The 13225-nt window shown below is 40.1% G+C and overlaps 1 protein-coding gene across 1 annotated transcript in view; it reads left to right on the top strand.

The window, feature by feature from the left end:
- The window catches only part of fndc7b (fibronectin type III domain containing 7b), a 42228-nt gene that overhangs the window by 22469 nt on the left and 6534 nt on the right, over positions 1 to 13225 (top strand). The window contains exons 29-47 of the mRNA XM_088598383.1: positions 145 to 405; positions 957 to 1217; positions 1367 to 1627; positions 1916 to 2176; positions 2622 to 2879; positions 3200 to 3460; positions 3637 to 3897; positions 4361 to 4621; positions 5107 to 5364; positions 6485 to 6745; positions 6968 to 7228; positions 7433 to 7693; positions 7811 to 8077; positions 8740 to 9000; positions 9280 to 9540; positions 10698 to 10958; positions 11515 to 11772; positions 12089 to 12349; positions 12710 to 12970. Coding sequence (XP_088454509.1) covers positions 145 to 405; positions 957 to 1217; positions 1367 to 1627; positions 1916 to 2176; positions 2622 to 2879; positions 3200 to 3460; positions 3637 to 3897; positions 4361 to 4621; positions 5107 to 5364; positions 6485 to 6745; positions 6968 to 7228; positions 7433 to 7693; positions 7811 to 8077; positions 8740 to 9000; positions 9280 to 9540; positions 10698 to 10958; positions 11515 to 11772; positions 12089 to 12349; positions 12710 to 12970 — 4956 coding nt within the window. The remainder of the gene's footprint in view (positions 1 to 144; positions 406 to 956; positions 1218 to 1366; positions 1628 to 1915; positions 2177 to 2621; positions 2880 to 3199; positions 3461 to 3636; positions 3898 to 4360; positions 4622 to 5106; positions 5365 to 6484; positions 6746 to 6967; positions 7229 to 7432; positions 7694 to 7810; positions 8078 to 8739; positions 9001 to 9279; positions 9541 to 10697; positions 10959 to 11514; positions 11773 to 12088; positions 12350 to 12709; positions 12971 to 13225) is intronic.

Below are 13225 nucleotides of genomic sequence, written 5' to 3'. Positions count from 1 at the left end.
AAATGTACTCATCATTGCCAATACATGATAACCCCAAAATGTAAAAATAGCGTTGCAGTTCCCCTTTCACCCCATCATTATCTCAGTGTCTCCTGCAGCAAAGCCCCTTATCCATGTTGAAATTCTTTTCTTTCGTTTTTCTAGCACCATGCATGCCACAGGATGTGAGGACAGATCTGCCTTGTAACAGCAGCACTGTGAGTGTGTTCTGGGCTCCCAGTGTTGGAGCACTGACATACACGGCCACACTGGAAGGGAGAGATGGAAACACTACATGTTGCACCACCAATAGCACAACCTGTGAAATCTCAGATTTGCCCTGTGGAGAAATCTTCTTTGTGTCAGTCACAGCCGAGGGCCCTACTTGTAACAGTTCTCAAAGCACAAGTGTCATTTTGAAAACAGGTATGTTAGCAGTAGGGAAGTTAAACCTACATAGCACTGTACATTTAAGCTGTTCTTGGAGCTGGAAAACATTAATATAAATATATATTTATTTAAAAAGACAGGTTTTTCATTTTTCAAAAATAAAAGGATTATAAATTTAATTTTTATATCATCCCAACTTGCGGTAACCAACTGTTATTAAATTTAGCTCTTACAACCTTTATATTAATGTAAATGGTTTGGTCTGGTTGTACTTTTTGTTTTAGAAACATTCCTTTTAGGCATTGTAGAACAGATGTGGTTCTCATTTTCCAGTTGTATTGGAAAGAAAAGAATAGCCTGGCTGTCCCAGACCTACCCAGCCAGTTGAACGCTACCATTTGGGTAAATCCCAGAAAATGGGGCATTTGACATTCGTCCACTCTTTATAACCAAGAATGCTACAGTATGTGACAGACATGAGTTAAATGTCTTGTTCTACATTGATGCCTATAGCCTCTGAATTATTTTGAAAGGAATTTAAAAATAATGTATTTAAGTTCTAAAGAAATATTTATTTTTCTTTTCAGTGCCTTGTGTTCCTCAGCACCTCAATGTCAGCCTGAACTGTGAAAACAACAAAGCAACAGTGAGGTGGGATGAAAGTAGGGGAGCTCAGCTCTACACAGTAGAAGCAGCTGTAAAGAACGGTCACTCCACAACCTGCTCTTCAACAGAGAACAGCTGTGAATTTCTGGATCTGCGCTGCGGGCGAACCTACGCCATCTCAGTTATCGCCGAGGACATGGCTTGCGAAAGTGAGAAAAGCAAAGCCGTGAACATAAAAACAGGTAAAGTTCACAATCACAGAGGGAGGTAACTGATCCTTGTGCTTGTCAAACAACACTTTTAATTATATGTACTCACTTGCCACGCTGGTTCATAATCCTAGTGGAAACGACAAAGGTATTTGGTAACGGTATTTAAATTCTTTCCACAGTACCCTGCAATCCAGACAACATAGTGACCAAAGTGGACTGTGAGACAAATACTATTGCGGTCTCTTGGAATAAAAGTGATGGAGCAGAGTTCTATACTGTGACTGCAGAGGACGGTGATGGATGGTCTACACACTGCAATGGCTTTGATTCACAGTGCAACATGACAGGTCTCAGCTGTGGCAGGACCTACTACACGACAGTGACAGCATCGGACGACAAGTGCAGCAGCCAGCCAACATCTGTTATCGAAGCCAGAACAGGTACTGTAGATGTGAAGAGTATGGAGTGATAAAGATTGTTAAATAATAATGTTTAGTTCTGTGGTTTTTACAATAGCTTTCAAATATTTAGCAAACCTTAGGACATTGCCAAGCTTGTGGGTTCTTGCCTTCCTTACTGTGATAGCCTTTTCTTTTCAGTCTTTCCATGAGGAACAAATGGAATGATCCAATACCTGATGGTTCTTTACAGTGTTTCTGTGTTATTGGAATTGGACTTAATATAATGGATAGCAAGATGCAGTGTTTGAATGTTCCTGTGTTTTTCAGCACCCTGTCAGCCACGTGATATCGAGGCGTTTGTAGATTGTTACACTAAGACGGCCATATTATCCTGGAATTATGGCGCTGGGGCAATCGCTTACACTGCTAGTGCCCTGACAAATGATGGACTCGGTGCCTCCTGTAACACGAACAACACCAACTGTGAAATCTCAGACTTGCAGTGTGGTGAAGAGTACTTAGTGTCCGTTTTCGCTCAGGATGAGACCTGTAACAGTTCAGCAGTGCTAACAGACTACTTGAAAACTGGTGAGTAAGCTATCATAGTACTGTATGTTTCACTGCTATATCACACTCATACGTAATTACATACTATGGTAGAGTGTATATATATATGAATTTTACATCTAATTGGAAGCATGGAGCTGCTGCTTTTAATAAAGACTGCTTTTTTTGCTTTCCATTCTTTTTTCATTGTAACACAACTCTTTTGAAAGTACTGTGAGAAGACAGTGATCACCATGCAAAGATATTTATCAAAATTAAAACTAGCTAAAGTCCCGAGTAAGATCGTTCATGTTAACTAATCTAATAATTAGTAATCTTAAATAGTAACTAACAGAACAGGACAATATGCAGCCTGCAGTTATAATAGTACATCATCTGACTGATTTTCAGTCAAGGAAGGAAAACTAAATGTTTCCTTGTGCTTGCTTTTTATCTTTGTATTTGTTTTGTTTTGTTTTTTACACAGAGCCCTGTGTGCCCCAGAACATCAGTGTCAGGTACACTATGTCCATAGCACAGCTAGTGTGGGACCCCTGCCGTGGTGCCCTCTCTTACACTGCAGAGGCACTGACCAGCCAGGGCCACCAGCTCACTTGTAACACAGATGACACCAACTGCGCCCTTGCGGGGTTTCTCTGCAGCCAGATCTACAACATCACTGTCACCGCACACAATGAAGCATGCAATGACACTGTCACCTCCGAGATCCAACAGCTGGAAACTGGTGAGTGTTGTGTGCTCTCTGTCTGGAATAAATTTTTCAGCAAAGTAGTAATCCTGCAGTGGGTTGATATGGATGTTGAAGGGGCAATTGTACAGTGGAAGGGTAAAAAGAGAATTTTCAGAAAGTAAATATCACTGGAGTTATGGAATATGTTACACAAAACGATCAATACATGCTTGCTAATAATGATATTTCTAAAATAATTTCCTCTTAGTTATTATTACTGACCTTTTTTAGTGTTTGTCCAAAGACTTTTGTCTACTTCAATGAGTTTTTAGATTACAGCTATGTTTCTCTTATCATTTTGTTGCATATTGCAGAGCACTGTCCTCCTTCGGCTGTGGTTGCCAGTGTGCACTGCCAGACAGGTGTGGTCTCAGCATCATGGGAAGAGAGTGATGGCGCAGAGATCTACATTGCCACATTTGACGGGAGGAATGGAGACTCGCAGACTTGCCAGTCCACAGGCACAACCTGCAATGTCAGCAATCTGCAGTGTGGAAGCATTTACTATGTCAGTCTCAAGGCACTCAGCACAAACAGGAACACTTCCCTTAGCACTGTCATCAATGTGGCTACAGGTAACTAGAAGAAGGAAATGGCAGAATTAAAATACACTGAATTCATGCCAAATCCTTGAGACTAAATGCATAACTTAGACTGGCAGCTTTTCTTTCTCTAACTAGCAAATGAAGAGTGATAAGCAGGAGTCTTAATAGGGATTCTCATCAGGTTAATTATTATTTTTTCACTACAGAACCATGTGTTCCGGACCACGTTGAAACAAATGTGGACTGTGGAACGAACACCGCATGGGTTTCTTGGACGTATACTGACGGAGCTGAATCTTACCTTGCGACTGCAGAAGGAGCTGATGGACATGTAGCATCATGTAACACTAACAACAACACTTGCAACATCACAGATTTAAACTGTGGGCAGATTTATAACCTTACCCTTACTGCCATCAACGAGCAGTGTCAGAGCAAAACCTCTACAGTTCTTTCTTTTTCAACGCGTGAGTGGCAGATTAAAAACACTTACCTTGTTTTTGCAATGTTATATACACATAATTAACAGAGAGGCAAAATGGCCAAAGAGCTTCAGAAATGGGGAACCATGGTGCTAGGGGGAACCTGTAACACCACATAATTAACAGACCTCCAAAAAGTACATGTGGCAGAGAGGAAATGCTCCAGCATCATCAGTTTCTTATGATTGTATTCTCAAATGCAAGTTGGAAGTTCTCCAACATTTCCCCCAAATCCTTATTTCTAAGGTCCCCTCTTCAGACTTTAGCCTAGTTTTCAGGCAGTATCATTGTATTCTGAAATTATATTTTGCATTCCCAAAAGGTGCAGATTTATTCGTGTTGCTGTCTTCCTAGTTTGCTCTTCATCTCAATATGTAATACTGTACATTTTTGTTAATGTGTTGGGAATAGCCACTTGACATATGCTTGTCTTAAAATGTTCTTGCAGGACCATGTGCCCCTCTGCGAGTCAATGCAGAGCTGGAATGTGGCAGTGACACTGCCTTAGTATTCTGGGAGGAAAGAGAAGGCATTGAGCTCTACTATGCTACAGCTACATCAAGCACAGGGCACACAGAAAACTGCAACTCCACCAGCACATCCTGTAACATTGCTAACTTACAGTGTGGAGAAACCTACTACTTTACTGTCACTGCCAACACTGAGCAGTGTGAAAGTGAACTCAGCAGTACCATAGAAATTAAAGCAGGTAACAGTTTTCTTCCATTTTGTTCTAGTGTTGGAGTCCATGTTATTAGCAAAGCTTTCATTTTCTGACAACAATTTCACCTACAACTTGTAAAGAAGCAACATCCACATCCACACAACTACAGCACCTTACAGGTTAAAAATCAAAAAATGTTTCAGAAAAAATGCTGTTTTGCATTTTGGTAGATAAAAGAGAAAATTACAAAAAATAATTAACATTTTTTTAAAACTAAAAATAGAAAAAACTCAATTTTATTCTTTATTAAACAAAATGTGCACAACAGCGCACCTTTACACACAGCTGTAATGCAGTAACAAGAACAAGTTGGGCAGAGGTGACTTTTCAAAACATCAGTTATATTGTAGAAAATCACCACTAACACTTTACTTACACTTTTGTTAGGCATTTTCCAAAAAGCAAAGAGAACATTCTTAAACATTCTTAAATGCAGAAACCTTTCTTACTTTATTCATTCCTGTCCACAGCTCCATGTAGACCTGAGAATGTGTTTGCTCAAGGATCCTGCGACAGCGAAGATGTGACTGTGGCCTGGGACGAGAGCGAAGGGGCCCTATCTTATATTATCACAGTCACTGGAGACTTAGGTCTCATAACAGCTTTTAACACAACTGAAACTACCATTGAATTTGAACTGAACTGTGGACAAACCTACAACATCACTGTAGTTGGGCAAGATGACAGATGTGACAGTATTTCCAGCTTGCCTGCTGAATTTATATCAGGTTAGCAGCCAGTTGCAGGCCGTGGTTTAATCATCACACTTTACTTCAACTGAAATTCAAAAGCCTTTCCGTAGACAGACCAGAACTCTTTTACATGCTGGAGGTAAACACACTCACACAAACACGTTTAATGCCAAATCCTGAAGGAAACAGCCTAGTTTTGATGTTAATTTTTGTTGCATACATTAATACCCTTATAGAGTAGTTGTCCTTGGCTTTTTAAAAAAATGTCTGGTTGAGCCCTTTGATCAGTTTGACATCCTCTCATTGGTACCTTTCTTACAGCAGTTTCAAAAGTCTGTCTACTATATCCATAACTGGCCTACACAGTAATCGTGTTAACTTTTGTTTCTGGGATAAGAATTATAACACTCTAGGCTGTGCTCAGCTCCTTTAGAATCTAAAAACCTATTTTACTTTCCCATGCTTAATATTTGACCGCCGTTTGTGACCGCCAAAAAAACACCTCTTTAGCATTTAAGGATTTAAGAAGAAACATTGAACCTGTATAATAGTCAGATTATCTTGGCTATACCTTTGCTTTCTGCCAGCAACTATATCACCCTGCAGCTCTCAACTAGTTACCCACTGAAGCTAAGCAGGGTTGAGCCTGATCAGTACCTGGATGGGAAACGTTAGTGTTAGTGGGACCAGCAGGGGGTGCCTACCCTGTCGTCTGTGTGGGTCCTAATGCCCCACTATAGTGGTGGGGACACTATTCTGTAGTGAGCGCTGTCTTTCAGATGAGATGTTAAACCGAGGTCCTGACTCTCAGTGGTCATTAAAGATCACTGGGCATTTCTCAATAAAAGTAGGGAGTTATCCCAGTGTCCGGGCCAAATTCCCCCCCTCGGCCTTTAACGTGGCCTCCAGATTGTCCCCATGTATGATTGGCTTTCACTTGCCCTGCAATGGACTGGCGCCCCATCCAGGGTGTACCCTGCCTTGTGCTCATTGCTTGCTGGGTAGGCTCTGGCTTCCCGCGACATTGTATGGTACAGTATAAAGCGGTTTGGCAAATTACATGACATGACTTACCTGTGCTTTCTTGCTGTGGCAAAACATTCACAAAGCCTTCTTTGTGAATCCTGCATACACATGATTTTATTTTTCTTTATAGCTCCATGTGTTCCTCAGAATGTGGACAGCTACACACACTGTGAAACCAACAGGGGCTCAGTGAGCTGGACTGAAAGCGATGGAGCAGTTTTCTACACTGCCACTGCCCAGGGCCTAGATGGCCATACTCACGTGTGCAACACGACTGAAACCAGATGCACCTGGGAAGACCTTCACTGCGGGGAGGTGTACACAATCTACATCATTGCAGAGAATTACATGTGTAACAGTTCTATGAGCAACACTACTGTAATATACACAGGTAGGCTTTTAAACAGATCTTTACACAGAAACTCTGCAGCATCATCATCGGTTTCAAAATTAATCGAGGGTTGTATTTTTCTTTTCAGAGGAACTTGACCACGTGTGTCTGGTTTACTAAGCTCAAATCAAGTTGTACATTAAGGCAAATTTATTAAAAGGGTTTTCCAAATTCTTCCAGGAATAACCTTCTTCAACTACTTTCTATCTACTGTATCTGCAGCCCCCTGCGTTCCACAGAACCTTGTGCCAGAGCTCCACTGTGGCTATAACATTTCATCAGTGACCTGGGATGTGAGTGCAGGTGCCGAGATGTATGTGGTAACAGCACAGAGTGGAGATGGGCACAAAATAGAGATCAGCACCAATGATACATACTCTGACTTAAGACATCTCCTGTGTGGCGAAGTGTACACCATCACTGTAGTGGCTTACAGTTCAGAATGCAAAAGTGAGGAGAGCACACCTGCCGAATTGACAACAGGTACAGTATGATAATATTTCTGTGTGCATCATGCATTAATACAATTGAATGTTTTTATGTATACAGTTTTACATTTGTTCTGCAAAGAAGGGCCTTATTTATGCTAAACCAATGGTGATAATTTAAACATATACTAAACCATACATTCCATGAAATGTCTTCGAATTCATCTCTGTGCTTGACATTTCTTTCCCTCCTGTGTAGATCCTTGTATTCTAACTAGGGTCACAACTCAGCTAGACTGTTTGTCAAACAGTGCTGTGATTTCCTGGGACGAAGGCAGTGGAGCCCAGTATTACACAGCTGTAGCTGAAACAGGAGTTGGCCTGAAGCAGTCCTGCATATCTTATGGAAGATTTTGTACAATTAACAACCTACAGTGTGGACAGCTGTACTTTGTCTATGTGACTGCATCCAGTAATGGGTGTACCTCGGCCGAGAGTTTTCAAACTAATCTCCTCACAGGTAATGAACAGAATTAAACCAACAGTCATACTTTGAAAAGAAAATCTCCACTCGCTCTTTCTGTTTAGCAATCTGTGACCAAGGTGCAAAATGTAGCTTCTCATTTCTATTCTGCAGCCCCCTGCATTCCACAGAATGTGTCACTTCAGCTGGACTGTGTGGCAGACAGTGTCCTAGTCTCATGGGAGCACGCTGAAGACACACTGTCTTTCAAGGCTTTGGCCCAGAACAACCAGGGCAACTCTTCCTCCTGTGAGACCCGTGGCACACAGAAGGAGTGCCTGCTGACCAACCTCATCTGTGGCTTGTTGTACAGTGTTCAGGTGGTAGCTTTCGACAATACCTGTTCGAGTCTTCCAAGTGAAATTGTTAACGTTCAAACAGGTATGTTCTTATAATAGAGATGCTCAATTCCATACTCTGTAATAATAAAGGATACAGCTTTACTGATTAGTGTGTAAGAAATTCATTAAAAAAAACAATGGGGATGGGGATAGTTCCCCTGTCACTATCCATAGAGTTTTCATGGCAAGATACAGCAGTAGATTGCCAGGCCTTTCTTCCACACTGATAGTGCTAGTGTTGTTGCCGTGTCACAGAAACATGATCCTCCATCGCCAACACCCCCCCACACTGCTGCTGCCCAGTATGGGTTATTAGAAAAACTTACGTCTGACGTGGGACACGAACCCACTACTCTGAGATTATGAGTCTCATGCTCTACCAACAGAGCTAGTCGGAGCTCCAAAAAAGACAATATCTTGTATGAATGTTTCTTTATATTTATGTATATATATATTTTAGTTCTCCATTTTTTAGCCCTTATATTGTGATATTGTGGAGTCTCAAGCCAGGTAAATAATGTTTCCTTTCCCAACTGCAATGGATTTTGCCTTATCAGTACTTTTTCCTGTCTCACATTCAGACTTTAGTCTTTCAGCTTCACATTCTTCTTACACTAGAGAAAGACAACACAACCTGAAAAACAATGAACATATTAACATTATTTAACTAATTATTGTTTTTTTTTTCTTGTAACCATGCAGTCCCCTGTACACCTCAGATATCAGATGTCTACGTGGATTGTAACACTAATACTGCATTGATAGAGTGGTCTTATGCTGTTGGCGCAATATCATACACAGCAATAGCAGCATCTGGAGGAAGTGAGCTAGCCTTCTGTAATACAAGCCACACAAATTGTGAAATCCAAGATCTAGAGTGTGGGCGTCTCTATAGCTTGACATTGATAGCCTCCGATGAGCACTGCAACAGCTTGCAAAGTATAATCTGGGATTTTGAATCAGGTAACAATATTATCTTTGTTTTAATCTGTAAACAGAATTGTGCGATAATATTTTAAATGCACAGCTCATTTTGAGGAAGAGTGAAGTGCATGAAAATTCTGCTTTAAAAAAAGCTTAGAAGTTATTGATGTCTGCATGTGTGCTTTGCTGTTTCAAATTAACATGACGTTTTTATGTTTTATCATAAATGCAGTCCCCTTGAAAATCTGCATCTCATTCAAGTGTTGGTGCCATATATATATACTATTGTAACTAACAAATGCACTTTCATGTTTTCAGTTCCCTGTGCCCCTCAGAATGTCATTTCTCACCTGGACTGTTACTCTAACTTTCTTTATGTGGAATGGGAGGCCAGTAGTGGAGCTGAATCTTACGAAGTATATGCTGTCAGCCTTCAAGGACATGTAGCTACCTGCAGCTCTACAGATGAGGCCTGTGAAATTACAAACCTCATGTGTGGAAACACATACAACATCAGTGTTGTAGCTATAAGTCAACACTGCAACATCTCAGAAAGTGCAATTACAGAAATCCAGTCAGGTAATTTTTTAAAAAAATTTTTTAAAAATGTCAGTGTTTGCTCAATCAATACAGCTCGCGAATGGGAAATTTTAAGGGAGTAGTGGTTAGGGCTTTGCATCCAAATTGGAAGTCTGTGATTTCAGATTCTGGGTAGGGTAGGAAATACTATTGTACCCTTAAAAATATCACTCAGAAGAACACCAAGCTGTATAAATGGGTACAAATGAAAGTTGTTTTTACGCTAAAACATAATAAGAACATTAAAAGGTTAATGGAAGCCTAGGTATATGACTTGGTGCTAATGTCCCTTTGTATCTTTTTCCAGATACCTGTAATCCTTTTTTCTATTTTGAACTCACTTTGCCTTAGTTTCCATTTCCATTTGTATTTGTGTCTTCTAGTTCATGTTTCATAGTGAAAGCCTCGTAGCTTCATAATCTTTTCTTTTCAAGACTTAAAATATTTAATTCTTTGATCCCTATAATGTATCTGGTTGCTCTTTCCTAAACTGATCCCAGATAAGTGATATCGTGTTTTGTAATGTGCTGACCACAATTTGGTACATTTTACAATTTAGCATAAATAATGCTCTGTATGCCATTTTATAAGAGCATACGTCTGTCAGTCCAATCAAGTGCTAATTTGAAAAGATCAGATTACTAAGATATTAGATCTGTATATATGTGAAGGAACAAGTAAAGGTTTATTCCATGCTGAAAAGGGAAGAAAAGAAACACAACATTTCAGCTGTGGAGCCTTCTTCACACAAATCAAATAAATAATATAAAACAGCCTTCTTCATACATGTGAAGAAGGCTCCATAGCCAAAATGTTTCTTTTCTTCTCTTTTCAGCGTGGAATAAACCTTTACTCTTTCCTTTGCAGCCTACGCATGCTGAAGCAGCTACTGTACCTACTTGAATTTCTGTATATATGTGTTATGTTCTACTACATTAAAAAAATTGTTTTACAAGAAATCTTACAGAAATCTTCTAACTCAAAGCAATTCGAACTGTGTGAATGACAGGAGTAGGAAACAGTGGTTGACATTGTATACACTGTACAGTTATGTAACAGGATTTTAGTTCATTATGTTTGTGAACAAGAGAATAAAAAGTACACGTCAATTGCCAGCTGTCTCTGTAACATGACTCAGTGTATGCTCTTGCTTGCAGTGCCCTGTATTCCAGAAAATGTGGATGGCAGTGTTGACTGTGAGACAGGTGCAGTGTCCATGTCCTGGGAACACAGCGAAGGGGTGGTGTCATACACTGCCGTTGCTCTGGGCAGTGGGGGATACTCTGCCCAGTGTTACACCAGTGGCACCACGTGTCAGTTCACAGACTTGCTCTGCGGCCTCTCATACAGTCTGTCTGTTACTGCTTCACACGACACCTGCAGCAGTTCAGAAAGCCACACTGTGACTTTGAGTACAGGTATGGATTTAGATCCCAGGTAACAATGACGCACTGGTATCACCCTTTTTTTTTTAGGGAAATTGGTATATCTCGCATTACATTTTCTTAAAGTCTCATCAAATGAAACAACTCAAAGTGTTCCTCATCCTATTGTTTTAGCAGAACACACAAAACTGTTTACTGTACTGCAACATGATAAAAGCACAGGAAAGTGTGGAACAGGTGTGAGATGCTTTGATGGAAATCATTGCTGAAACCCCAAGAAAAGTTGAGCAAGACTTCAAAATCACTTTTCAGGATGACCATAGTAGTTCTCATTTTGTAGTGTGTGCTGCCAGTTACTTCTTTGCAGTTTTCATACTTCTTTGCTGCTGATGATCCAAGTCAAAAATCGCTGTATGAAACTTTGCAACTTTGGTGTAGTTCAGAAATGTTGTTTATTTATGGTAAAGTTTTAGTTTTAGGAAATTAGAAACAATCCAGATTTCAATTTCCTAACAATTCTTTCCTTTAGTTCATGCTATTAACACAAATCCCTGTGCTCACAATCAAACTGATATGTGTTATTTTTCAGTTCCATGTGTGCCCCAGAATGTCACAGCACAGTTACAATGTGCCAACAACACTGGGTGGGTGTTCTGGGAACTGGGAGAAGCAGTAGTGTCCTATGAGGTTCTGGCTATTGGCCCTGACGGACACAGAACACAGTGTAATACAACTCTCAGTGGCTGTGAGCTGACTGACTTAAACTGTGGCCAGCTGTACAACCTGACAGTGACCAGCTTGGACGGAGTGTGTGACAACATACACGCCTTCTCACATCTTCAAACAGGTGTATATGTGTGCTCTTGCAGTATTTTAATAATCTGTGCTTCACAGCTTAAATAGAATAGTAACTAAGACTAATTTGCAGTTTACAATCATTTCAAGGTTTCTACACATGGTTGACATAATATTGGGTAATGTATTTTTTTGCTTTGTGGAAATAAATTAGAACAAAATGAGAATAATATATATAAGCAATTTGTTGTATAATATTAATATATTACCATAACTGTAAATGTAATTAATAGAAAGAAAGAATACTGCATGTACATTACTCTTAGGGTTGTTGTTAATATGTAGACCTTTGTGTTTCTGCATTGTAGCTCCTTGTGAACCAAAGAATGTCAGAAGTGCCTTGGAATGCAGCACCAACTCTGCCTCTGTGGCCTGGGATGAAGGCAACGATGCTGTCTCATACAGAGCTGTAGGCCACAGCAGTGATGGCCACACAGCGGTCTGTAATACAAGCTCAAACTTCTGTGATCTGCAAAACCTCCAATGTGGACAAAAATACAATGTGTCCGTCTTTGCGGTGGATGACGTCTGTGACAGTGTTCAAAGCAGGACTTCTGAAGTATCAACAGGTGAAAAAGCGCATTAACATATACAAATAGCTCTAATATGAAATATGTTCATCTTGAATTCAGACTACTATACCAGAGTAAAACTCTGGTGCACTAATGCAGTCCACTATCACCCTCACCAAACAACACTACCTTTAATTGTTTTTGGAAAATATGAAATGCAATATCAGAATATGATGTGCTAGGATTATTAAGATAAAACTAGAGAGCAGGAGCAATTTGTTTTGTATCTAAGCTGATTGAGGGTCAAATAATAAATGCTGTCTTTCTGTTACTCAATGTGACATTTAATCTCTGGAGCACAGAGAAATGCAGCCAGAACAAGACTTAACTCCCACTTCAATATGTCTTTATTTGCAGCCCCATGTGCCCCACAAAATGTGGAAGTACACATTAAGTGTGATTCAGGGATATTGGTTGTAACCTGGGACTCCATGCTGGATATTACGTTCTACAGAGCTCAGGCTGTGGCTAAGGATGGGAATATCTTCTCATGTGAAACGACTGACACCAGCTGTTCTATGAAAGGCCTACTCTGTGGTCGCACTTATACTATTCAAGTCACAGCCTTCATAGATGGGTGCAGGAGTAAACCCAGTGATGCTGTAATGATTTCATCAGGTACTATTTTATAAGTGTAAATTTCTTATTTCAGAAAAGAGATACTAGATATTTCCAGATTTTGTCCAGTTAGCCTATAGTAATACACAGTACAAGTGCCTTGAAAACTCACAAAATAGTGTTTTTAATAATATTTTATCCTATCCTAAGATGTACTTTCTTCTCCATTTTGAAAAACGTCTCCATTCTCCATTTAGACTGGTCTGTCACGTCACATCACATCTGTCACGTCAGCTGGATATTCCACCTAAAATA

Source organism: Lepisosteus platostomus, chromosome 11 (genome assembly GCF_059453375.1).
Source record: "Lepisosteus platostomus isolate fLepPlt1 chromosome 11, fLepPlt1.hap1, whole genome shotgun sequence".
NCBI classification, from domain to species: domain Eukaryota; kingdom Metazoa; phylum Chordata; class Actinopteri; order Semionotiformes; family Lepisosteidae; genus Lepisosteus; species Lepisosteus platostomus.
This window is presented reverse-complemented; position numbering and strand designations above follow the sequence as displayed.